Genomic DNA, 27,401 nt, shown 5'->3' on the forward strand with positions numbered 1-27,401 from the left:
GAACCTTGTTAAAAATATTTTGTTACTTTGTCTGCTCTGTTTGTGCAAAATGTTCCTACAATTACTCTGCTTTTTTGTAAAGCGCTCTGATACCCTACCTTGGGTCTTGTTTGCGCTATAGAAAACTCTAAAAATAAATAAATTAATAAAGAAAGTGCGTTAGTCTAACCCTTGATGCGTGGTACTTTGCAGGGCTGTCAAACCAGAAGTGCTCCTGCGTGTGTCACTCCCCTGAAGCTATGCCGATGCTCGTCACCCCGGGGCTTGGTAGCTCTCCCTGGGGATTCATGACTAGAGTCACGTACAACACAACGGCCTGGAGTCTCTACCCAGGGATCACTTATTCTAGATGTTTTTTCACTGCAATTCTTCTTCTTGTGTCAGCTACAAGAGGCCTTGGTGAGTTGTGAAATCAGTGCATGGGGTCAGGGCTCCCTGCTTCCAGTCCTCGTCTTTCATAAATCATTCTATCGAGAGACTGATGGCCCCATGCACTAAGCACGAGTCGCAAACAGAGGAGGGCGCGCAGGCGAATGAACAGGGCAAGCCGAACCACGTAGAGCCGAGCCGAGCCACGGAGAGTCGAGCCATGGGTCTGGCTTGGCTCCAAGAGTTCATACTCGAGTCAAGACATGTTTGGCATCTATCTGGTGCAACAAACACCATGTAAAAATATCATACAATCTCTTTAAAATTCCAAAAGGTGTATTTCTTTAACATTTAGAAGAGTTTCAGATATTATTACTGCATAGACAGACATTTATTAACAGCAATAATTTTTCGAAACTATAATGGCTCACACCCTAAAAACAATGCCATTAGTGAACTCTGGGGCTCACTAGGATTTTGACCTAAGTTAGGATTTTGTCTAAAGTTAGGATTTTGTTTTAAATTAAACTTAAGTTTAACTTACGTTTGTCTTAATTTAAGACAAAATCCTAATTTAAGACAAAATCCTAATTTAGGTCAAAATCCTAATTTAGGACAAAATCCTAATTTAAGACAAAATCCTGATTTAAGACCAAATCCTAATTTAAGACAAAATCCTTACTTAAGACAAAATCCTAATTTAAGACAAAAATCCTGATTTAAGACAAAATCCTAACTTAAGACTTCTAAATGCCTTCTGTAAATACCAAAAGTAGTAAGTTTAGGATTTTGTTGTAAGTTAGTTCTGTGAATCGGGCCCTAAGAGGCCAGTCAGTAGACATATAAACCATAAACGTGGCCTAGATTCTTATTATACATGAAGCAACATTACAGCCTATTAAATCAATATAAGAGATGCTTGTATAGCGCACATCCTGTACTCAAGTATTTAAAAGTGCGCTTGTGCATGATAATAAAGAAAAAGAAGTCTCTGTGAAATAAAATATTTGCCTAGGATCACACAGTTTGGACAAGCTGTGAAGCTGGTATTGAATCCATGATATCTGGTTCACATTTTGATCAGATGGGTTTCTCAGTCTCTCTCTCTATATATATCTTCTATTGACATCAAAGATCAGTCTTTTCTCTTTCATTCCAGGCTCCTGGTGAGAAAAACGATATAGAGATAGCAGAGCCGACTCAGGGCCCCAGGACGCAACTACCAAGCCGAGAATTCATTTATTTAGGTGTGTCACACCTCAAACACCCATGGGTATAGCTTTAGGTGGGGTGTTTGATGTGTGACACCCCCCGCCCCAAATAAATGTATTCTTGCCTCCCTAGTTGGGCCAGGGGCGCTGAATCGGGTCTGGGTCAGTTTTTCGTTGTTGGCCAAGAATAAGTGACCAAGCAGGGACCTTTGCTGTAAAACAGGAAATCGAGAGACAGGGGTATACATCTGGTGGATGGATTTCAAAATGTGAAACCCGAAAATCTAGAATACCAGCTTCCCTGTGTGTCTAAATTGTGTGATCCAAGGAAGACATTTCATGTAAGAGCCTCCTTTTACTTTATTATCACATATGAGGGCACTTTTAAATAAGCACGTTCAGGTTGCGTGCTGTACAAACACCTCTTATCTTTGATTAAATAGAGTATAACCATGGACGTCGATTCATCAAAATGCCATGGGTAGCGGAAGTGACATCACATGCCATGTGACCCACTCCGATATCAAAATATTTGGAGGTAGGGCCAGTGGGTGGTTTATGCAGGTCTGAGGTGCTGTGAGGATGAGAACAGACGGATCAAGGGAGGTGAGGTAAGTTGGTTGTGCTAAGACCAGTTGACGAAGGTGTCTGGTTCAGTTGTGGTGTTTCATGCACTGGAGTTGCAAAGGTTGCCATTGGGTTTTCCAACGCAGGGATTTTTCACGCTTCTTGAGTTTTCAGTTATTGACTGTGATGATAAAAGCGTTGAAGTGGGTGACTTAAGACAGACTTATGATAAACTTAAGACAAAATCCTAACTTAAGTCTGTCTTAAGTCTGTCTTAAGTCTGTCTTAAGTTTGTCTTTGGTTTGTCTTAAGTCACACGTAAGTCAAAATCCTAACTTTACTACTACTAAATGCCTTCTGTGCATACCAAAAGTAGTACATTTAGGATTTTGTCTTAAGTTAGTTCTGTAAATCGGGCCCTCTGTGTTTATGTTTCATGCAATATCCATAAAAATGTTTCTTTTACATCCAAACAGAACCTCACATATGAGAACTTGGAGGGGGGTGACAGAGATTCTTTGCAGTAATATCAGTGCCCTGCTGCAGCTGTGTTACAACACTGAGAACACACGTCACTGTCCCTGAATATTAGATGTAAACAATTTAGAGTTTGTTCCAGGGTGCCTGTGCACTCTCAGTGACCTGGCCACAGAGGGCAGGAACCAGCTGACACTGGATCATAAATTCAAAGCTGTTCTGAACAGGGGCCCCCAATCCGTTTGGCCCCGGGCCCCAGAATCCTTAAGACGTTCCTGGCTGAAACTGAATAAAGTGAACAGAGGGCTAAAAAAGAGGGCGGAGCAGGGAGGGAGAGAGAGATAATATTTGCAAATAGTCCCTCATACACTGTAATAGAAGGACCTGCCATCAACAGCGGAAGGATACAATACCTTCACTCAAAACACAGTGAGAACTTGAATGCTCCTAGTGTGGGACAATCACAACTCTATGGAGGACGCCATCGAATGAAGCGCAGGGAATTGAGACAGAGGAAATATGCAATCAAATCAAGAGCAAGGGGCGAATACAAAGCCACTGTAATCACATTGTTTGTTTACCAAATGAGACTTAAAAAGGGGATTAAGGTTTACAGAGCAAATGCTAGCAGAAAAAAACAATGTGTGAAATAAAAAAAATGAACAAAGATGGGAAAACTCAAAGCGTTAAAAAAAAATGTAACGATAAACAAAGTTAAAAAAATTGAGAAGTGAAAAGTTTGAAGTAAAACATTTTAATTTATGATGAGAAACATTTGGATTAGACCCGGATTTCGGGATAGGTGATTCATAATGCTAACGGGAGTAGACTGCCTAGATCTACTGAGTTTAATGTAGCTTGTTGTGGCGAATCCGGATTGCCTGAAGTCACAGAGTTTATTAAGGATAATCTTGACCAGAATTCCTCGGCGATGGTGGTCTCACTTGATCTATTCTCGACGTTTGATACGATTTCTCACACAAATCTACTAAGAAGGCTCAGGAAAATTGGAGTCCATGGGGGTGCCTTGGCTTGGCTTAAATGTTTTTTGAAGACAGGACGCGGGGTGCTTTTGTGCCTTCCTATACTTCTACCCCTAACCCACTTGGATGCCGGGTTCCAGGATGCGGGGTTCACAGGGATCTGTTTTAAGTCCTACCCTCTTCAATGTGTATTTGCAGCCAATGCTGAGTCTGGTGGAATCATAGGGTTTGCGTGTGATTTCATACATGTTACGTTATGTTATGTTACGATAGTTTATATAGCGCTCAGCTGCCCCAGCAAAGGGGCGTCCCGGAACTTTGAAGCAGAAAAAATAACTGACTCCAGAGAAAATAAGCAGAGCGTAATACCAGACAGACTAGTTTCGGGGGAAAAGGTGGGTTTTGACAGCCTTTTTGAACTCCAACAGGCTTTCCCGTTCACGTATGTGTGCTGGTAATGAGTTCCACAGTTTAGCTGCTAGATAGCGGTGATACTCAACTCTGCCTATCCTTTCAGGAGAATACCGTACAAGCTTTGAGTTCACTTAAACCATGTCTTAAATCAGTTGTCGAATGGATGAGCAAAAATTGTCAGTAGCTCAACTTAAAAAAAAAAAAAAGATTCTTTTTTTCAAACCAAATGTTTCCCTGACTTTTGCAATTGGTGGCCGTCCGCGCCTGGGGATCCTCCTGCTCCCACAGAGGAATTTTCAGGATCAAATTTGATTTTAAACTTTCACGGCAATTTCTTCTAGCTGCTTTGCAAAACTTACATCTTTAAAAAACATGCTGGGGAATGTGGGGAAACGGGATCCTTCTATCATACTATCTGGAGCTGCCCCGTGATCGTGATATATTGGATGGCGGTCATGAGGACACTCTCTCAGGTCACGCACATCACTGTACTGCCAAGCCCACGATGTTGCCTCCTTAATATATGGGACCCAACGGACTTAAATAAGACGACCCAGGATTGGGTGACTTTGGGGATGACTGTAGCAAAAGAGGAATATAGCACAACGCTGGGGCTCCAGAGCCAGTCCCACTCTTGCTCAGTGGTGTAGGGATATGGATTTGGCCATGGTGGCAGAAAGGTCAGTGTATATATACAGAGGTTGCCCCAGAAAGTGGGAGAAGGTATGGGGAAAGTGGAACACGTACAGAGGTGACATCTGTGAACCCCCACAGTCTGACTCTGACTCAGATGATAGTGTGTGATGGTATTATACTAGGGGGCTCCCAACGTATGGCCATGAAAGGGCGGGGGTGGGTTGCGAGGGAAGAGAATGGGAATGTTATTTTATGTGTCTGTCGTGGGAAATGTGGACTCGATGATTATAATTTTACCAACGACAAATGTCATGCTGTCATTGAAATGCTCTACAATATGTTTTAATAAAAATTGTTTAAAAAAACCCAAAACATGCTGCATTTGGTTCCCAATGGTACTCGTATGATCCATTTAATTCTCTGGTGACCTCTGAACTATACTATGCGAACAGCCTATATTTGGGTTTACCGGCCTACCTGATTCAGCGCCTTCAGATTATTAAAAAATGCTGCTGCTCGTTTAATGAAAAAAACTTTCTGCTTGTTTATTACTGACCCCTAATTTGCACTACACTAGATGCCTGTAATGAAACAGGCATCTAACCTTTGCCAATGGAGCATCCAAGCAGAAAGGACCCCTCTGTTTACGGAGGAGATTCGAGGCGTGTCGTGAGGCTAGAACTTTGGGATCTAGCAGTTTAAAACGACTTCAAGTTCCTCGGATCCGCAAAGCTAGGAGAGGAGGGAGGTCATTTGTCTATCCCACTCTAAGCTCTCGAACTCCCTCCCAGCTAGTCTTCATGTAGCCCCCTCTGAAGGTATCTTTAAAAAGAAATTGAAGACTTTTCTTTTCTAAGTCTGCTTTTGATATTTTATGATTTTTGGGTTTGGTTTCCTTATTTGATTTTAATACTGGTTACATCCCGCAAGCGCTGGGACCAGGGCTTAATTTGAGCCGGTGGTTTCTGGTGCTCAACACCGGCACTTAATTGTCAACAACAGCATTTATGGCAGCCTGACACATGGTGGCGCTGTTTATGTAATTTGGAGATGAGCACAATAGTTGTTTATCTGTTCAATATTCTTTAGAAACAATTAATACATGGCACCCAAGCCCTTCTTATAGCTTTGGGGGCCTGGAATAGTCTAAATTGCCTCATCTGTCGGAGTTTGATATCTAATAGTTGTGTTGTTACTGACACTGGCGGGGTAATGGGTGGTGCAAGCTGCAGTGGCCTCATGATGAGGGCCCCGGCACAAATTAAGCACTGGCTGGGATGGTTTTTCGAAAGCAGCTGCACGCTTTATAAAATATATGCTATTGTATTGTAACTTCGATATTAAGCTTGGATGAGAACAGCTTTGGCAAACGTTCCCTATTGGTCCATGGAAGTATCTAACTTTGACTACAGAAGATGATTACAGAAATCGCCGTCATTGCTGCAGTTAGATTGCTGCACCATCTTTACAGGGTCTCAGAATCCTCTTTAATATTGTTTGATGTTGATAAGAGTCCGGGTGCCCTAGGCAGGGCCTGCTGGGAAAGATAAGCTGTCTTCAGAGCATGGAATAGTATGAGGTTGTGGTGACAGGAGCAGGGACATGTTTGAGAAAGGTTCTAGACTGGGAGGGTCTGAGACAGTGCTGTGGCATACAGATGGGCATTGAAGGTAGGTCCTCATTGGTACTTTGTCCACGTCACTTCTGCTGGGAGCCCTGGGAAAACCTCTACTTTCTTGCAGTGACAGAGGTCCCAACTTTATTTGTTGAGCCCCAGAACCAGTGGATTCTGTGACGAGATGCACACGCGCCCTCAACTACAAAACATTTTTGGATGTTACAACTTACTATGCCGTTTTTACAATATGCTTTGGATATGTTATATTTTCATGTATAAGTAACTTTTAATGGTTGTATAGCGCTCTGATATCCGTCAGGATCTTGTTCGTGCTCTATAAAACTTTCAAAATAAAATAAATAAAAAATAAATAAGCCCTAGGTTTGGGCCAACATTAGCGAAGCGGGTTCACAACCGTGACCTCAGGGATGTTGCACTGCATGGACTGGGGGGGGGTCGGGTCGTTTATTCACCGCCTTAATGTGCACGTCCATGACGGCATCCTCATGGTTTGCTCCACTTCCTGATACTGTGCTGTTTTACCTGAGGTTTGAGGTTTTAATTCTTTAATATGATGTCTTTGCAGCTCCACAAACTTTGCGTGGCTTTGCGTGGCTTTGTGTGGCTTTGCGTGGCTTTGCGTGGCTTTGTGTGGCCTCATAGATATAGCATAAGACAATGCAGCACAAGTCACTGTGCTACCCTACTCTGTGCTTGAAGGCGTTACATGGGCATTGCGGTTGGTTTTCCTTTGCATCACCCATGGATTTTGATGCAGCATGTAAGCCTCAGGTAGCGCCAAATCCTTACGCCTCCCAAGGGGAAGCATCAGGAGGAGAAATGTATTTATTTCTCCTCGTTATTTCCCCTTTCGATGTGTGCTGAATTTTGCATCACACATAGAAAGAGGGAAAAGCCGCTTAGGATATTTTCTTTGCAAGAAGGTGCCCCTTCCTGCACAAAAATAATCCTACCGACAACACAGGCTCCCTTGCACCATGGTTAAGGTGCCGTCTTTGGTGCTAGGCCGTGAAATGGCACCAGCAGAGGGAGTTTGGACAGGATTTCACCCTACTGCATAAATACGATGGGTTCCTGCCTTTTCACTTTGGCATAGAACAGTGCCACAAGGTGCCTTGCTGTGGTGCCCTATGCCAAATCCCCGTAAATAAGTGCCAGAGAGTTCTGAGAGTTCTCAGTGCCATGCTATGCCACTTGTACCCCATGATGCCCTATGGCCGAATGGCCCATGCACTCGTTCACTTACTTACAGGAGGAAGACCCCACACTTGTGGTTGCGCAGCTCTCGGTGTGCCGCCCACGCCTCCACCCTCATGCGCCGTGGGAAGATGCCTTCGGACTGGAAGAGCTCCGCCACATCCCGCGGGAGCATGATGTTCACACTGTGGTGAGTGCCTATGTTCTCTCTGCACAAATGAAAAAGAAAAAAAAATTTCACAAATGTGGATGACACACCAAAATGTACAACATTCTTAAAATAATACTCAGCTGTGCATAAGGCTTGGGTATTTTTTTAAATTTTTTTACGGAGTTATATAAAGCGCGAACTTGATCCGGTATCGGGTATCAGAGCGCTTTACATAGCACCGGTTGATTTACATGAGGACACATTCATTTTTGTTAGGCACGGGGAGATTAAGTGATTTGCCCAGAATCACAGGATGTTCAGCGTTGATGCCGAGACACAAATCCAGTTCCCCAGATTCGAGGTCGAAAGCCCTAGCCGTTAGGCCAACTCCTCTCCCATTTGGGCTCCTGGGCTCCCACCAGTCTTCTACTTTGAAGTTTGGTAACTTTTTTTTAACCTTTCAAGTCTCAGACATCTTGAGTCAACTGCTTGGTTTGCCTATGCCTGGACATCTGAGTAACTACAAACTCAGACTGTTGGTGTTCTTGTATGAGAAAGAAGAGGCCACGTTCACTCTTCTGCCTCTGAGTGGAAGAGCTCTCTGTCTACAAACTGCTACTAAAGCTGATTAAGTTACCAGCCTCCCCCAAGGTGCACCATGTGCTGCAGTGCTGGGATCCCACATGCTCTACCAGGTACCATGAGTCCATGGTACGGCTGAACATATATGGGGAATGTAGATGAAGACAGAGGTTTTATCGCCCTGGGGAAACGTGTTGTAAATAACGCACTAACAGGGCGATATAATACAACGATAGATGGCGATAAATAAAAAAGCACTAAGCGAACTTTGCGTTTATTTATCGCCGTGCTTGTAAATATGCCCCTTGGATGGGTTGGGATCCCTTTCTGTCTACAGCTCAGTGGAATAGAAGGAGAGACCTAACCTGTATTCTGTTCTGAATTGGCAGCCAGTGAAGGGCCGTCAATGCAGGAGCGGCTGAAGTGTGCTTAGGGATTTAAAAAAGCGTCCGTGCTGCTGCGTTCTGTATAACCTGCAATAGGTTGGTAACATATTTGCGACTGACTAGGTAGAGGGAGTTCCCGTAATCTAAACACGAGTTGATAAGACCCTGGAACACTACTCTGCGCAGCTGTATTGGAACCCAACACGAGAATGTTCTTAATGCGCGAAGAAGCCTGAAGCAACCTACTTCCAACGCTTCGGCTTGGACTTCCGTAGATAGCCTTTGATCGATCTAGAATCCTAAGCTCTTTACTGATGGAGCAGGAGCCAGAAGCAATCCCAGCTCATTTGGCATGTTGAGTTCATTCCAGAGAGAAGGGTTGGTTCCTTCGGCCGACACCTCTGTTTAATATCCATTCAGTTTCAGACGACTGTCCGACATCCAGTACGTAACATGCTTACGGCATGCATTCAGCTGCTGCGAGGTGTTCTTGATGTGTATAGAAAGCGAGACGACAATCTGTGTGTCGGATGCATATGACACAAGAGCAAACCTATACGTTTGTACAATTTCCGCCAGTGGGCGTACAGAAAGATTAAAAAAGGTGAACTCAAGGAGGATCCCCGGGGCACTCCACATTTTAATGCAAAGGCCCTGGAGAAGGAGGAATCCTCCTGAACTTGGAAGCTTCTCAGCTCTAGAAAGTTGGTCAGCTCTTTGAGAGCACCTCTATTTATTCCTGCCTCCTTCATTCTCTGAACGAGAACCGGGCTGGATACCTTATCGAAGGTAGCGCTCAGCCAATACAGCCTACTCCACCTCAGGAGGCTGGTGTACAGTACACATAATAAATAAATAAATAATAATAATAATCCATTATTTGTAAAGCGCACAGCTACCCGGAGGCATCCCGGCGCTGGGGGCCGTTGGGAAGATTAAGCGAGCTATTGCCCAGAGTCACATGGTGCTGGGCTGACCCCTGCCGCCGGAACCGGGGATCGAACCGTCAACCCCAGCATCCAGTGTCAGTCGCCCTGACCGCGGCGCCACACCCCTCCCCCACATGCACCGCCAAAGCCGGGTCTGGTGGCTTAGTGGGTTAATGCGTCCACTGCAGGGGCCTGCGTTCGATCTCACGGTCACAGGTTCAAATCCTTGCGGGTCTACTCAGCCTTTCGTCCATCTGAGGTCGATAAAATGAGTACAATTGAGTCGGGCAACAATAAACATCTGTTCTTCAGTGCCAAGGTGCCCGGCTGGTGGTTTGTGTTAGATGACTGCTCATCTTAGAACAGGGGTGAGAGTCAGACCCGGATGGTCGTTGCTGTGGTATGTTAAAGACACGTCTGCAGCTTTCAGGGGCAAAACTCTGATTGTTGCACCAGCTGCAGTGGCACAGGGGCCCAGGGGCATAAAGGGTCCACTTCACCCCAATTATGGCTATCTTTTACTTGACAAACCTGAAATACTGTGGGGGGGAGTCCTATTTCTTGAGTGAATGGGGATATGCTGCATTCTCACTACACCTTCCCAGGCTATTAGAACATTGGAATGTTGGGAGCTCCATTGCAGACAACGGAGGGCTCCCTGCTTCTACGGGCCGGTAAAGGCCCGCAGAGCAACATTCCAATGTTCTTCAAAGGCTTCTCGAAGCTCGAGGGGATTTATATCCCCTCGAGCTTCGAGAACCCTTTGTTTAATTTGTTAGAACATTCTGCCCTCTAGTGGCAGAATGTTCTAATAGCCTTATAGCCCTTCGTAGCAGGGCTATACCGGCTATTAAAGTCCCGCAGTCTCGTTAAAGTCCCTCGCCTTCGGCTCGGGCCTTTAACGATTCAGCGGGCCTTTAATAGCCGGTATAGCCCGCTACGGCGGGCTATAAGGCTATATTAAAACAGTCTGCCCGTGCAAACAGCCTGCAGTTGAACTGTTTAATAACATGGCCTTTCTTGGATACTAGGGATCCACTCAGCTATCCGGACTCTGAGAGCATGAACACTACGGGTCATATTTACAAGCCCCTTGAGCCGTCAGGGAGTCATTTTTTTTTAATGTTCCGGCGGCGCAGACTGCAGATCTATACCACGAGACCTCGAAAAGCCACTCTGCATGTCTTTTTATGGCCTTGTATATATGGTGTGAGGCAACGCAGCACAAGTCGTCGTTTTGCCTCACACTGCGTCAGGGACTCGTTCCATGGGCACTGGTGTGGGTGTTTCCACCCAACGCCCAGGGACTTTGACACAATCCCAGATTTACAACATCGCGTAAATCTGGGAATACATCAAAACCATGCGCCTCCCCAGGGGTGGCATAACGAGGAGCTATAACTTTATTTCTCCTCGAATGCAGCCCACGTAGAAAGAGGAAAACGCCTCCATCCATTGTTTTTGTGCAGGAAGGTGCCCCTCTCTCCTAACGCTTTAAAAAAATTTATAGCACTCATGTGCAATGCAATTGGTCTTGCATTTGCAAGAGTCTATGCTATTGGCAATGTAAATGACAATACCTTTTATTTATCTGTTTTTTTAATAAACTTTTTATTCATTTTCAGCGTTTCAACAAAATTAGTCAGTCGTTTACATAATAAATCATCATAGCTCCACACTTCATTAGTACATAGGACATCAAGTAGCACGAAAACACAGTTTTGCCAGTTGGCAGCAGTTAGAATCAAGCCCTGTCCCGCCACCCACGGCATCTCACCCTTCATCCGTTTCTGAGTCATCATCCTCTCTCTCTGACGGTGGATCACAGATATCCCCCTATATTTGTTCCATGTCCCCCAGATTTTAGTCCATTTTTTGGGGTATCCTCTATTACTAAACACCGCCCTTTCGGTTATCATGGCCGCATCCATGTCTCTGCCCCATGCTGCAAGAGACGGCACCTCAACCCCCCCCCCCACACTTTTGTGCTATATTCCTCTTAGCTATCATAATTCCTAATGTAACCCAACTCAGCCCATATCGTGTGAGATCATTTGGCTCCCATATATTTATCAGGCATCTACGTGGTTCTGGTATGAGCGATACCCCCTCTGATTGTGACATAGTGCGCATCACTTGCGTCCAGTACACTGCTATTCTGGGACATTCCCATATTGTATGAAAAAAGGTTCCCTCTTCTCCGCAACCACGGAGACAGAAGGGGTGTTCTATTCCTCCCATCTTGTGCAGAACAAGTCTGGTGTAGTATGATCGGTGCAGGATTCGGAGTTGCACAAGCCTGAGGTACGAGGGTATTCCCACCTCCCTTGGGGACGCCAACGCTTCTTGCCATTCTGAGTCGTCCATATCCCCTACATCTTGTGACCATTTAGCTCTTGGGGGTCCTGTTGGGTCGGGCAGGTTGTTCACTAATTTGCGGTAAGTAAAAGAAGTGGCTTTCTTCTGCATGTGATCAGTTAGTAAACTATCCTCCGTAGGGGACGCCTCTGGGACTTCGGAGCCAGGTCTAATTTGCGTGTATCTAAATATTTCAGTTGGCGCCAATTCGTAGAGGTTTATTTATCTGTTTTAAAAACAACACCCCTCCTCCAATACTGCGAGGAGAGCACCATTCTGCCACTCCTCTTATCCTCAGCCCCTCTCCTCAGCCCTCACACCGCAGTGACCCCGCTCCCCTGTGCATAGACCCTGTTGTTGTTCTCCACTCCTCTTATCCTCAGTCCCTCTCCTCAGCCCTCACACCGCAGTGACCCGCTCCCCTGTGCATACTGTTAAAAGTTAGATTGAGAATGTCAACATTATCGGCACCATCTTGCTCTCCTTGGGCCCATTCGTGCGCGTAAGCGGCAGCCATTTTGTACACCATGGCCTCCCTGCCCCTCGCCGATAGCCAGCGTCTCTCTCTCTCTCTCCCGACCTCGCAGGCAACCCCCCGCGCGCTGACAACCCCCGCTCGCACATGCCTTGGGTCATAAACCCCTCTTCAGCGCGGCTCTGCCTCGGAACCCCATCCTGTTCCCAGCGCGACACCTCCCTTCATTCCTTTCATGGTCTCAGGCCCTTTGATACAAACCCCCTTTCCTGTGTGCCCGTTTGTCTTCCTCTTTCCCAGGCCGACACCTAGCTCTGCCGATACTGTTTATTGCCCCTCCCCGTACAGTAGAAAGCTTCCCTCATCAAAGGACCCCCGAGTTGATCAAGGTCCCCACCCTAAGAGATCCGATCAAACCCCCATATTCCGTGAATCGGCGGAATGTCCAGCTGCGCGATAATCATCACCTGTTGTGACCGGGGTGGGGACTTCAACTGTAAATGTGTGTGGGAACGGGCCTGTAGGGGAGATTCAGAGGATGTCCTTTCATACTTCAAAGCATTACAAGACTGTGTTACCTGCAATAAAATTCATTTAACTGTGTATAAGAGGCCAGGCCTCTGAGATGCGGTTAGAGCACCTCGTGACGATACTTGCTGTCCGAACTGACGTGTTCTCCTCCGGAGAGATTCTGAATAAAAACCCTTGTTTCCTGCCTTCCAGTCTCCAGCGCCCGCCTCTTCATTGATTAATATCTTGTGGGTTTAGGAGGCGACACCGCCGGGCAATACTTAAGGATCTTCTAATCTGGTTGGTAGCCTGACCTTTAACAATTGGCGTCCCAAACGTGGGGCCCATCAGTGACTCATGGATCCAGTGGGAGAGGTCCTGACGACAGAGTGAACGACTGCAACGATCGGGAGCGCGCCTGTCCGATAGACCCTCGTCTGACAGCCGATCATCCGAACTTCACTGGTTCCGAACAGACCTCTCTCGAGTGATCTACGGTCCTGACTGGGAACCATCAGGAGTGCCGCGAGGAATACGAGGAAAAGAGGACGATCGGGCGCTGGATTCGGAAGACAAGAAACTGTCCATGCGGTCCGGGTAAGGTCGTGTAAACACGACGAATTGCGAAATGGTTATTTGAATTGTCCAGAAAATACTAGTATTACTCTTTGTTAATTTATTTGGAGATCCTCTGTCTGCAAACGGAGAAACAACAGGCTCTCCCTTTGTAAACAGTGGAGGATAGGTAATGCAACTGTCGTGTCTATCTTTCTCCCCCACTGATTAATTACTTGAAACTGAACTATTGTTCACAGACTGTCTTCTGGAGATTCTCTGTCTGCAAACAGGAAAGAGCCCCTCTCCCCCCCCCTTTTTACAGATAGTGAAAGGGTAGGTAACGGAGACCTTTGCTAGCCTACTTATTCTCCCCACTGAATTGTTTTTTTATTTTTTTGATATTGGTTCATGAGGTATTCACTGCTTGCAAACAACGTAGAATAGAAATATTCTGTCTAGTCTTTGCACACAGTGATAAGATAGGCAGTGCTGACTTTTTGTCCCTCGTTGCGAGCCGTCATGTCTGTCTTCTCCCCACTGATCGGTAGCCTGTTTAGCCCGGACCGCTTATTAGAGATGAACCATCCGGCTCCACCGGAAGGCACCCCTAATAAGGACATGTTCATGAAGCATGGATTGATCGCTATAGCCTATAACAAACTGTGGCATAAATATACGAAAAAGAATGGAGAAAGTCAGTGGCCACTGATAGGATCCTTCGATGATGACAAAATAAACGCGCTAGAAACAGCCCTAGGTAAAAATAAGACAACGCCCACTATGCTTGATAGTTTCGGCATGTGGCGCAAAGAAACTGAACAACATAAAAGGAAAATTGAGAGTAGGTTGGAAAAAGAGCTGCGAAAAGCAGCCCACCTAGCTGCTCAGAAGCTAGAAGGAGAGATAAAGGAAAGAGAGAAAGCCAAACAGAAACTAGAAATGGAAACATCAAGCCAGTGCCCGGTTAGAACGCCCTCCATGCTCTACCCTGATTTATCCTCGAGACAAAAACGAGCGAGCGATGATCTGCTGTTAGGCCCTCCGGCCATCTACATGCCCCCTCCATATGCCCCTTCCCAACCCTTAGCACAACACCCACCACCCCCAGGTGCAAATGAGGGAAGTGCCACAGCTTCGGCCCCCATGGTCTCTGTGCCGGCCGAACCCCTTGTACCAAATACTCCGCAAACAACAACGTTGGGCGACCCTGAGACCCGAGGGGCCGGTTCCGCAAGAATAAACAGACTAAGGAAAGATGAGCGAACAGGGATCGATAAGATAGCAAGGACACTGGTAGAAAGGAAGGAAGGCGAAGAGTACATCACGGATATGTTTAAGTCATATACAGGGAGTCACAGACGACACTTTACTGTACGACTGTGTTACCATGTCTTGAACGCATACGAGGACCGATATCGAGACAAAGGTCCCGAGAGCCTAACGACTCTGTACCGGAAGGTCGATATCGGGGATGAGGGCGAGTGTGATGTGACGGACCTCCTTACGCGTACGCTTGAGGTTTTCCGCCACCTCACTGAACGAGAATCGGGAACTAAACCCACGACATCCGTGGCGACCGAACCACAAACTGAGCAACCTAGCACCATGATGCCAATACGAGAGGCTGCCCCTTACTGGGTTCCTCCACGAGGTGCAGGGACTCACGATGATGCAAACCACCAAGATGCAAAAGGAAGAGTAGTGTACAACTGGGTCTACCAGCCATGGGACCGACAAGAGATTCTGACATTCCGAAAATCTCTGCCTGACCTACGTAAAAACCCCACTGCCTTCTATACTGAATTGGGTACAGCCCTAGGTTCAACGATTATGACCCTGGCTGACATCGACTTGTTTTTCGGGTTATGTCTACCAGCTGATGTGTGGAAGCAAATCCGGAAAGTCGACCACCTTGAGCTGCTCGGACATACCTGGACACAACTCGAGGAAATTGACAAACAACGGGGACCGGGACAAAAGCCTTTGAAATCCATTTTAGACCTCCCGGATAAAATCGTACAGAAATTAAAAACCCTGATTCCAGAAAAGAAAGTGGACTGGTCGATAGTAACGGCCTGTCGCCAGAAACCCCAGGAGGATGTATCGGAATACTTCTCCCGGTTCGAAACGGTGTTCTCCGATTACAGCGGCCAGGACATGACCACCGCAACCGGACACCATCTGTTTGTCCAGAATTATGTTAAGGGTCTGTCATCCGAGGTCTCCCAGAAACTGCAGGCTAGCGAGAGTAGTTGGGCAGCCTCCAAACCTACGGCTATCCTCCAGATGGCCCAATATTATCAACATCAGAAAAATGAAAACGATAGGGCAACCGAGAGAAAGAAGAAGGATTTGAAAGAAAGGGTGATGATAGCCCAGCTGCAAGGGGTGACTATAGGACGAGACCAATACCGGGGAAACTATCAGACGAACGCCCCTAAATCCCAAGACCGTACTTCGACTCCCCACAGTGGACGTACAGACATTAGAGAGGACCAGTGTGCTTTCTGTAAAGGGACTGGCCATTGGAAATCCCAGTGCCCAGTTCTTCTGGACATGGTCAGAAACAAAGACCCCAAGGACATAGCAAATGGGCCGAGAAATAAGGGACAACAGCGAGGGCCCCCAAATGACACGACTAACGACAGATCAGGTAGACCAAATACATTTGATCGACCCAGGCAGAACCAATACCAGCAATCTGACTATGATGACACCCACAACTTTGCATAGGACTGCCAAGGGCAAGGGAGGGATCCAGTCGAGCTCTATGTTGACCAGCAAGGCCCTTACGTCACTGCTAAGGTCCTGGGTACCAAGTCTCCATTTCTGGTAGACACTGGCGCAACACGTAGTGCGTTATCTAAACGACTGATTCCGGGGGCACCCTTGTCTGGCTCACTTATAACATCGACAGGTTTCGATGGAACGCCCTCCACTAACCCTTTGTCCGCCCCGATCCTCTTTGACGTAGAAAACAACACCACTGACACCACGTTTTTGCTTTCCTCCAATAGCCCTGACGCCATTATGGGACTTGACCTATTGAAACACTTCCGAGCGACGATTAGATGTTCTCAAGACGGAGTTCGAGTTTTTCTTTACGACAACCCTGTCCTGCTTAGACATTGCCCTCCCCGACGCATGTTTTCCATCACCGACACTGACACATCCCTACTTGACACTCTGCCTCCATATCTATGGGCCAAGACAGATTCGGACGTAGGGCGCATGTTGATCGACCCAGTGCACATTACTGTCCGACCAGACGCAACTCTCCCAAAACTTCCACAATATCGGATATCGCCCGAGGGCGAGAAGGCATTGGTAAAAATTATTCAGTCGCTAGTCGACGCCGCAGTGGTGGAGGAAGTAGTTAGCAACGTTTGCAACAGCCCTATCTTGCCCATCATCAAGAAACAGGGAGAGGGAGATGAGAAAGCATACCGTTTTATCATTGACCTTCGAGAGATCAACAAAGTGGTGGTACCCCAGTACCCTGTGGTCTCGGACATCACCACCATCCTGACTTTGATTCCTTCTACTGCCACCACCTTCACTGTCATTGACCTCAAAAATGCATTCTTTTCCATCCCCATCCACCCAGACAGGCGATACCTCTTCGGCTTCACCCTAAAAAACCGCTCATATAGGTTCTGCCGAGCACCCCAGGGCTACACAGAAAGCCCTAGCATCTACAGCCAGGCCCTCAAGAGACAACTAGATCAAGTCCAGTTACCCGACGGAGTGGCGTTAGTGCAATATGTCGATGACATCCTCTTAGCGGCCGACACCACTCCATTAGCAGTCACAGCCACCATTCAACTCCTGCACTTCCTTGCGGAAAATGGCCACAAGGTCTCCAAGAAGAAGTTGCAATTCTGCCAACCCCAGGTCACTTACCTAGGCCACCTTTTGTCCAAAGAAGGAAGAAAACTCACTCCTGATCGAATCCAAACCATTCTAGATACTCCTGTCCCTAAGACCCAGAAGCAGGTTCGTTCCCTATTAGGCCTCACCTCCTTCTGCCGACAGTGGTTACCAAACTTTAGCCTCGTTGTGAAACCACTGCTTTCTCTGCTAGGTAAAGACGTCCCTTTCCCACTCCCTTGGACCCTTGAGTGTCAAACCTCCTTCACGGAACTACGAGATGCCCTTTGTTCAGCCCCCGTCCTAGGTACCCCTGATTACAAAAAGCCCTTCTCCCTTTACACTCACGAAAGGGAGGGGTGCGCTTTATCTGTCCTGACCCAGGCCATTGGCCCTAAGCAACGACCGTGCGCTTACTTCTCTGCCACTCTTGACCCTGTAGCCAGAGCCTTGCCTGCCTGCCTTCGAGCCGTAGCTGCTGCTGCGATCTCTATCCGACAGAGTGAGGGGATCGTACTCTCGAATTCCCTCACGGTACTGGTACCCCATGCAGTCGACACCCTCCTGAACCAAACCAAGACGCAACACCTGACGAGTGCACGACTGACTGGATACGAACTGACTTTGCTTGCACCCCATATCGCCCTGAAAAGATGCACCACACTGAACCCGGCAACTCTGTTACCCTTGCCAGAGAACGATCCCAACGTGCACCCTGTACATGACTGCGTGACTCTTACGGACGAACAGACTAGAAGTAGGGTTGACCTCAGAGACACGGCTTTCCCTGACCCTGACGGAGAGCTGTGGGTGGACGGTTCTTGCATCAAACTCCCCGATGGCACCACTTCCGCTGCCTATGCAGTCACCACGGCCCGAACTGTAGTTGAGACAGCCCGTATCACGCAACGATCTGCCCAGGCAGCGGAACTGATTGCCCTGACCCGAGCCTGCATCCTGGCAACAGGAACTACAGCGAACATTTACACCGACAGCCAGTATGCCTTTGGGGTGGTTCACCATTTTGGGATCTAGTCTCCGCCTTGATCGAGGCCGTCCTTCTCCCCAACAAGCTTGCAGTCGTCAAATGCCAGGCACACAAAAAGGTGACAGACATCATTGGGCAGGGAAATGCGCTAGCCGACATCACTGCCCGAACGACAGCTGAAAATAGGACGACAACACATATGTACGTGACCAGGTCACAAGCAGAAAAATGGACTGACGCTAGAGACACTATTAGGGACATTCAAACGGCTAGCACACAACACGAGCTGACTGAATGGACACGGGTGGGATTACAAGACGATGAAGGCTGCTGGCGGACAAGAGACACAAACAAATGGTTGCTACCTGATTCATACCTGATTCCCATACTGGCTATGGCACACTCCCCTGCCCACATAGGATCAGCCCCCATGATTGAACTTGTCTCCAGAGTTTGGCACAATGATAAAATCACAGATTCCGCCAAACGCCTGGTCCAACAATGCTTGATATACCTGCAACACAACCCCGGGAAAGGAACTGTAGTGCCCCGGGGTGGATTTGGGGTCCCAAACCACCCATTTGAGGTCCTGCAAATGGACTACATCCAGCTAGACAGGTGCCAAGGCCTGAAATATGTACTTGTCGTGGTGTGCGCCTTTAGCAAATGGGTGGAAGCATACCCAACCCGTGACAACACTGCTATGGCCACCGCAAAAGTACTGTTAAAGGAGTTTTTCCCCCGTTACGGCCTTTGTCGTATTTTATGGAGCGATAACGGCCCCCACTTCATAGCCGAAGTCATCCAGTTCATCTTAAAGGGGTTGGGCATCAAGCAGAAATTCCACGCAGTCTTCCACCCCCAGTCTGCTGGACTAGTTGAGCGACACAATGCCACTCTAAAGCTTAAACTGGCCAAGATAGTGGCTACCACGGGTCTGAAATGGCCAGACGCCCTCCCATTGGCATTGCTATCAATGCGCTCCACCCCCACCAGACATCACTTAACACCCTATGAAGTTGTTTTTGGTCGACCCATGAGTATCTGGTCTGCACCGAAACCAACTTCCATTCATGACGTCCCGGAAGTCCTAATGTCTGATTATCTGTATAAATTGACTGAAACTCTGTCTGTCATTCATCAGCAGGTGCAGCAGGCCATCCCCGATGCTTCCAGGGGTCCGGGTCACGCCATCCAACCCGGGGATTTCGTGCTGTTTCGAAACTTTCAGCGGACGAAAAGTTTGGAACCCCGGTGGACGGGCCCCTGGCAAGTGTTAATCACCACCCGGACGGCTCTTCGTGTGGAGGGGAAAAGGCATTGGCTGCACGCGCACTACTGTAAGAAGGTCTCCCCGACCCTGGCCACGGCAGAAAACATCGGCGACCAAGAAGAGCTCCTGAACAAGGACCGACCGTCACTAACCTGCTATCCTGATACCGAAGCACTTGAACTTTCCAAATTCTCTGATCCCACTGTGCCATCCAGAGAAGGGTATTTCCTGCGTCGAAAGGAGGGAGCTTCGGCTAAGTAGACCACAAACTAAGTTGAATCTCAAAACGGTGACCCAAAGCAATCAAGGGTTGCCTGGAGAGAAGCTAAACTAAGTCTGTGGTTCTGCCCACTACCGAGCACCTTGAAAATGAAGATGATGGAAGCGCCAGATAAGAAGATGATGGAAGCGCCAAATAAGAAGATGATGGGGACAACAGGAAATACCCACTACAGAAACCCAAGAACAGACAGACTCCACAGCTCAAAGACAATTGCACTCTTCATCGCAATCCTTTTTTGCTTTCTCCTCATGACCACACTCTGGATTGTGGAAGAAAATGCACCTGCTCATGAGACATTCCTGACCACTGCTCAGCCTATCACCGCGAAGGAACATTATCTGATTTCGCTCTCTCCCCAACTCAGAGAGAGGCGAAAGGAGTTTTGGAATAACTCTTTCGTACAGCTCCTTCACCAGCACAATCTCGCCACCAATGCCACCAACTGTTGGATCTGTGGGTTGCTACCCCACGCCACTGGACACTCGATACCATTCATCCCCTCACCCTTCTCGGTTCATGGCTCCTGCCTTGCTTGGCTGATCCTCCTGCAAGAAAGCTATAAGGACAATGCCACCTCCAGCAAAACCGTAACGCCTTTCTCCCACGGGGTCCGGCGAAACAAAACAAAGACACACTTCTGCCCACAGACCTCCAACGGCTCCATCCACATGGACATCCCTGCTAAAGAACGAATTGAAATGCAGGTGTTCAACAATCCAACCAGACCCACCTTCTCCTACCTGCGGAAACGAACGGCTGCCACTCTGACTGTGGCCCTATCAGTCATCAACGTCACAGGCCACATGTGCATAGAAGGACATGGGACACAGCTGGTGGGCCGCAGCGCGTGCCGATTTACCCGAACTTTGGACACTACGGATCCACCTTCCTTTGTGTCGTCCCCAAACATGTATTTCGTCTGCGGCACAAAGGCCTACACCTGGCTCCCCAAAGGCTGGGGGGGCACTTGTTTCATCTCCTTCGTCCTTCCTCCGACTTATGTGGCCCCAGCGAATCATCATAGGCAAAAACGAGCCAAGGACATTGAGCAAGCCGACTCAACAGGAGCACAGTTCCTCGATGCTATGAAGGGACTTGTTCCTCTTTGGGGCCCGATGGCAAACAGCCGGGCCATCCGACATTTGACTCAGGCAGTTGAGACAACAATGAATATCACAGCTGGTATCTTTGCCAACAACACCGCCGAACTCCAAGCGGTCCGCTTGGTGGCCCTACAGAACCGCCTTGTCCTAGATGTGGTTCTTGCGGACCGTGGTGGAGCATGCCGCATTATTGGGTCCAGCTGCTGTACATACATACCGGACAACTCGCCCTCAGTGTACAAAGCCATCGAACATCTTCACAGACTCTCTTCGGAAGTTCACCAGGAACAGGAAGAATGGTCGCTTGGTGGTTGGTTCTGGAACACCGTTAAGAACTGGGGCTGGAGACTGTTCACCATTATCCTAATTCCTGTAGTAGTAATATGTGGCCTATGCTTAGGAATTCAATGTCTGCCACCCCTGTGTTCATTATGTGCAAACTGTATTTGCCCTAAGGCCGTGGACTTTGGAAACGAACGCATGGGAGCATTATATGATGCCGAGGTTGGGAATTTGATGAAGATTGACATTGAGTAGGCAAGTTGGCTAGATATGTTGAAAAGGGAGGACTGTTAAAAGTTAGATTGAGAATGTCAACATTATCGGCACCATCTTGCTCTCCTTGGGCCCATTCGTGCGCGTAAGCGGCAGCCATTTTGTACACCATGGCCTCCCTGCCCCTCGCCGATAGCCAGCGTCTCTCTCTCTCTCTCCCGACCTCGCAGGCAACCCCCCGCGCGCTGACAACCCCCGCTCGCACATGCCTTGGGTCATAAACCCCTCTGCAGCGCGGCTCTGCCTCGGAACCCCATCCTGTTCCCAGCGCGACACCTCCCTTCATTCCTTTCATGGTCTCAGGCCCTTTGATACAAACCCCCTTTCCTGTGTGCCCGTTTGTCTTCCTCTTTCCCAGGCCGACACCTAGCTCTGCCGATACTGTTTATTGCCCCTCCCCGTACAGTAGAAAGCTTCCCTCATCAAAGGACCCCCGAGTTGATCAAGGTCCCCACCCTAAGAGATCCGATCAAACCCCCATATTCCGTGAATCGGCGGAATGTCCAGCTGCGCGATAATCATCACCTGTTGTGACCGGGGTGGGGACTTCAACTGTAAATGTGTGTGGGAACGGGCCTGTAGGGGAGATTCAGAGGATGTCCTTTCATACTTCAAAGCATTACAAGACTGTGTTACCTGCAATAAAATTCATTTAACTGTGTATAAGAGGCCAGGCCTCTGAGATGCGGTTAGAGCACCTCGTGACGATACTTGCTGTCCGAACTGACGTGTTCTCCTCCGGAGAGATTCTGAATAAAAACCCTTGTTTCCTGCCTTCCAGTCTCCAGCGCCCGCCTCTTCATTGATTAATATCTTGTGGGTTTAGGAGGCGACACCGCCGGGCAATACTTAAGGATCTTCTAATCTGGTTGGTAGCCTGACCTTTAACAATAGACCCTGTTGTTGTTCTCCTCTCCTCTTATCCTCAGTCCTTCTCCTTAGTCCCCACACCACAGTAAGCCCGCTCCACTGTGCATAGACCCTCCTGTTGTTCTCCACGTCTATTATCCTCAGTCTCTCTCTTCAGCCCTCACACCGCAGAGACCCCGCTCCCCTGTGTATAGACCCTCTTGCTGTTCTCCACTCCTCCTATCCTCAGTCCCTCTCCTCAGCCCTCACACCGCAGTGACTTCTCTACCCTGTGCATAGACCCTCTTGTTGTTCTCCACTCCTCTAAGTCCCTAGTCCCTCTCCTCAGCCCTCTCACCGCAGTGACCCCGCTCCACTGTGCATAGACACTCTTGTTGTTCTCCTCTCCTCTTATCCCCAGTCCCTCTCCTCAGTCCTCACACCACAGTGACCCGCTCCCCTGTGTATAGACCTTCTTGTTGTTCTCCACTCCTCTTATCCCCAGTCCCTCTCCTCAGTCCTCACACTGCAGTGACCCCGCTCCCCTGTGCATAGACCCTGTTGTTGTTCTCCACTCCTCTTATCCTCAATCCCTCTCCTCAGCCCTCACACCGCAGTGACCCCGCCCCCTGTGCAAAGACCCTCTTGTTGTTCTCCACTCCTCTTATACTCAGCCCCTCTCCTCAGCCCTCACACCGCAGTGACCCCGCTCCCCTGTGCATAGACCCTGTTGTTGTTCTCCACTCCTCTTATCCTCAATCCCTCTCCTCAGCCCTCACACCGCAGTGACCCCGCTCCCCTGTGCATAGAACCTCTGTTGTTCTTCACTTCTCTTATCCTCAGTCCCTCTTCTCAAACCTCACACCACAGGGACCCGCTCCCCTGTGCATAGACCCTCTTGTTGTGCTCCACTCCTCTTATCCTCAGTCCCTTTCCCCAGCCCTCACACCACAGTGACCCTGCTTTGTTGGTGTTCTCCACTTCTTTGATCCGCTGTCCCTTCAAGTGCAGGCAATTGAAACATTACAAGATGTGGCACAGGAAAGGGGATGGAGTAACAAGGGGGTAAAATCAGTGTCTGACAGTCAACCTCTACATTTTTTTGGGTCTCGCCTGGTGTTGCAGCGTGCATGCGTTGCCCGCTCTGCGAGGGCTTCTTGGAATCGACACAGTTTCAGAAGGGGACTTTAAGCCACACCCTTGTTTTCAATTGGCTTGCGTCATCGTTTATGTTAAACTCTGGTGCGTGATTGGAAATCTGGCTTTTTGGTTACCGCCTTGTCCAATTTTAGGACAGCCCATGTGAACAGGCCGACACCATCTTTGTTTGGCGTGACGTAGGAAGGTGTGCTGCTAGCTCAGTTTACGGGAAACGCTGGCTCCTCATTGGCAATCCTACCATCTCCTTCCTCCCCTTCCCCCATCCAAAAGCAAACTCCCCAGAGTTGCGCTGTTTATTGTTAATGGGCTTCCTGACGCGAAGGGCTTAGTTAGCCGCACCGTAAGTTTTATTGGACCTCATGTCGCTTTACTTGTTTTAATTTTGTAGTTCGTAGATTTCATAGACCAGACCAGTGTGTTAACGTTCCTTGCTGTTGGCCAAGTACACCTGTGCCCTCCCACACACGCGCCTTAAAATTAATTTGGAGTGAAACCCCATCAGACGGACACACTGGCTAACCATTCCGCATTCAGCCTTGCAGACATGTCGGATATTGTTTGTCACCTAAATGAGTGTTGCCATGGACTCAACCGTGCTGCTTATTAACCCAGACGGAGCCCTTTGACCCGGGGCCCAGCTGATGTCAGCCCAATGTGACTGGCATGGGTTGTTGCTGTTGCCTGCTGAATCAGCGCTTTTCCCAAAAGATTACGAAGCAGGTTTTCTACCTCACTCTGAGACCGGACTGTGCTCTATTGGTGACACTGCGGCGAGGTACCAGGCTCGGCCGCTGCCAGCTTCGGCTAGGATTGTGTTCTGGCCAGTGATGCCCGCAGTCCTGCTAATTCCTTCGTCTAACGAGTAATCCCTGCTCTCTGGATGTGCTTGGACGGCAGACAGGGTAATTATGAGGCAATCTCAGTCGTAAGAGTCTGGAGGAGCATGCTCAAAGGGATGTCTTAATGTTATTTTAGCTCGCAGCCGCCAAAGGATGCGTCGAATTTCATATTTTTGTTATTGTGCTCTTATGTCTCACTGAGCACCAGAGTGGCTTTGATTTTACAGTAGGTAACCTCGACCAGTGGTTTGCGTGTTTCCTTTAAAATATGCAGTTTTTGTCATACTGCGGTGTTACACCCTCCCATCAAAAATATATAAAATCCATCTTCCAAACCCTAATCATGAAACGCAGGAGACCCACTCACGGTTTCAGTCTCAAGCAGTGCATATGTTAACTGATGACGTGCAGAGTACTAAAGACAGTGATACAGAGCCTAGGAATACTGCTTCTTCCATAATGCATGGTATGGACAGTCAACATCAGTGGAAATAGTAGTTACCCTACGAAATACATAGATACATTTTGGGAGTGTTTTAAACCCAGGGCATGTACACAGGAGGGTTGTATGTCAATACAACGCGGTGTTTACACCGCACTACCATTACAACGCTGGTTTTACAACGCAAGTCGTTACCACGACTTGCGCTGTAGGGTGCTGGACTTAGGAATAGTAAGATTTACTATTCCAACACCAGCCTACGTACAGTAGGGAAGGTGTTGGAATAGTGAATCTACTATTCCTTAGCCTAGAGCCCCCTCCAGCGCAAGTCGTGGTAACGACTTGCGTTGTAAAACCAGCGTTGTAATGGTAGTGCGGTGTAAACACCGCGTCGTAATGGATGTTCCCCACACAGGAGCATGGTGGGTTTCTAATACATTGGATCAGTGTTTTTTTTTTGTTGTCCTTGGCACATCGAGTTTATTTTGTCTCTGTTTTATTTTTTAATAGGAGGTGGACTGGTCGAGCTGCATGTTACTTATGCTGAGCATCTACACTACCTAAAACCAGTTTTGTTTTCGGTCCTTCTCCCTTACTTGCTTGTTTCTTTGTAATACTATTCGTTGATCTAGTTTCACTTTGGGCCTGCCCACTAGACAGACATGCGCCTCATCTGATCCACCCCTCCTGGAGTCACTTACCACATAAACACACCCAAGACTGCTGCCTGGCTTCCGTGTTCTTTGGCACGGAGGCAGAATGTTTAAAGAGAAGAAGGTTGCCATGGCAATGGGGTTTCTGAAAATACAACTGCACTGCAGCTGGGGTACCCCTTTTTTTTGGGACCAGGATGCAATTAAGTTCCAGGTCTCCCAGGATACTGGCGCTTTACTTGAGGTATTCTTGAGGTATCAGAACATGTTAGTAGCCTGAAGATACCTTGGGCCTCATTTAGGAAAAGTGACGCATCGCTGCGTGAAAACAGCAATGCGTCACTTTTCACTGCGCCCTCCTTGCGACACCAATGATGCGTCATATTTACAGTATGACGCATCATGGCGCAAGGAATTACAGATACGTCAGTATTTCTGACGTATCTGTATGGCGCAAAAGTGGCGCATTGCTGGAGTGTGGCACAAAAGTGACGCAACTCCAGCAATGTGTCCTTTCACATGGGGCAAGCCCCATGTGAAAGGGCCTGCGTCAGTCTTACATCTGCTGTGAGGCAGGTGTAAGAAATTGACGCATTTGTGTCCTAGAAGTGGCGTAGTAAAATCTTATAGATTTCACTGCGTCACTTTTATGACCCTTTCTTGCTTCAGAACGCCCCCCCCCCCCTGCATACATTATACCTGGCGCTGGTATAATGTAGCGCAGGGGTTTACAAAGTGACGCATCTACCTAGATACGTCACTTTCAAAATATGGTGCAACAAGGCACATTTCTTGCGCTGCTGGTGCGTCACAAAAAGTGGCGCACCGGCAGCGTACAAGTAACGCACGGCCTCATAAATGAGGCCCCTTAAGACTAAATGGCTTGCCCCGCTAAGCCTCATCAGAATCCTGGTATCAATGAAAGATGAGCTGGCTGCATGATGGATACCTCCCCAGGCTCATAGTCTGCCAGAGAAGCAAATTCTCTTAACCCATCTGCTGTTGGTTACAGGTGGCAATGCCTTAACACCTTCGCTGCAGCGGCTATTCCGCAGCAGCACTAAGGGGGCGGGGGCCGTGCGGCGCTCACACGCTGGTGACGGAACCGCTTTGTCACTAGCCTTGGGTGAGCTGTGCTGATGACGGAGCGGTTCCGTCATGGCCCCGCCCGCTCAATAGAACGCGCCGCGCAGGCACGTCGGGCGGGCCATGACGGAACCGCTCCGTCATCAGCACAGCGCCACCGCGGCTGATGACGGAGCGGTTCCGTCATTAGCGTCGAAGGAGTTAAGCACTTGTGCTTTCAGGAACCATAAACAGCTGACTGATTCTGTGTGCCACTCTCCACACAAAAGCCATCAAACACCCAGATTATGTTCTTGTTAAACACAAAATGTATTTTGTGCTAAACAAGAAGATAATCTGACTGGTATCTAAAGACAGAGAAGGAAAGCAGCAAACAACCATTGGAAATTGATGACTAAGTATGAGTGAACTGTGCACTCAGTTCTGCCCCCTCACTCCCGCTGTGTTGCCACATGCTGTCCATGTAGGGTGACCAGGCGTCCCGGATTTGCCAAGATGGTCCCCGTTTTTCACCAGCTGTCCGGGCAGATTTCGAGAAATTTAGTTTATGTCTCGGTTTTTGAAGAGGGTCGACTAAAAACGGGGGGAGGTGATTTTTACGTTTTACAAAGCAGGGATAGTTAACAGTTGTTCCAAGAAAGCAATTTAATTCACAGGCAAGCTACTGGGTCTAAAAATTGGATGTATGACGTTACAACGCATACTTTTACAATGCCTACCTTTACAACACATTTTTTGCAACGCAACATCCATTACAACGCATTCCATTACAACGCATGCATTTACAACGAATATTTAAAAACTACCTTTGCAACGCATTCCATTACTTCGCATACTACCTTTACAATGCATACCAT

At 48.1% G+C, this 27,401-nt stretch overlaps 1 protein-coding gene across 1 annotated transcript in view; it reads right to left on the bottom strand.

Annotated features, from left to right (window-relative positions):
• The window catches only part of LOC144826961 (cytochrome P450 11B, mitochondrial-like), a 125,390-nt gene that overhangs the window by 89,218 nt on the left and 8,771 nt on the right, over positions 1–27,401 (bottom strand). Inside the window, exon 3 of the mRNA XM_078685424.1 lies at positions 7,547–7,702. Within this exon, the coding sequence (XP_078541550.1) occupies positions 7,547–7,702 (156 nt within the window). The remainder of the gene's footprint in view (positions 1–7,546; positions 7,703–27,401) is intronic.

This window comes from Lissotriton helveticus, chromosome 4_1 (genome assembly GCF_964261635.1).
Source record: "Lissotriton helveticus chromosome 4_1, aLisHel1.1, whole genome shotgun sequence".
NCBI lineage: Eukaryota > Metazoa > Chordata > Amphibia > Caudata > Salamandridae > Lissotriton > Lissotriton helveticus.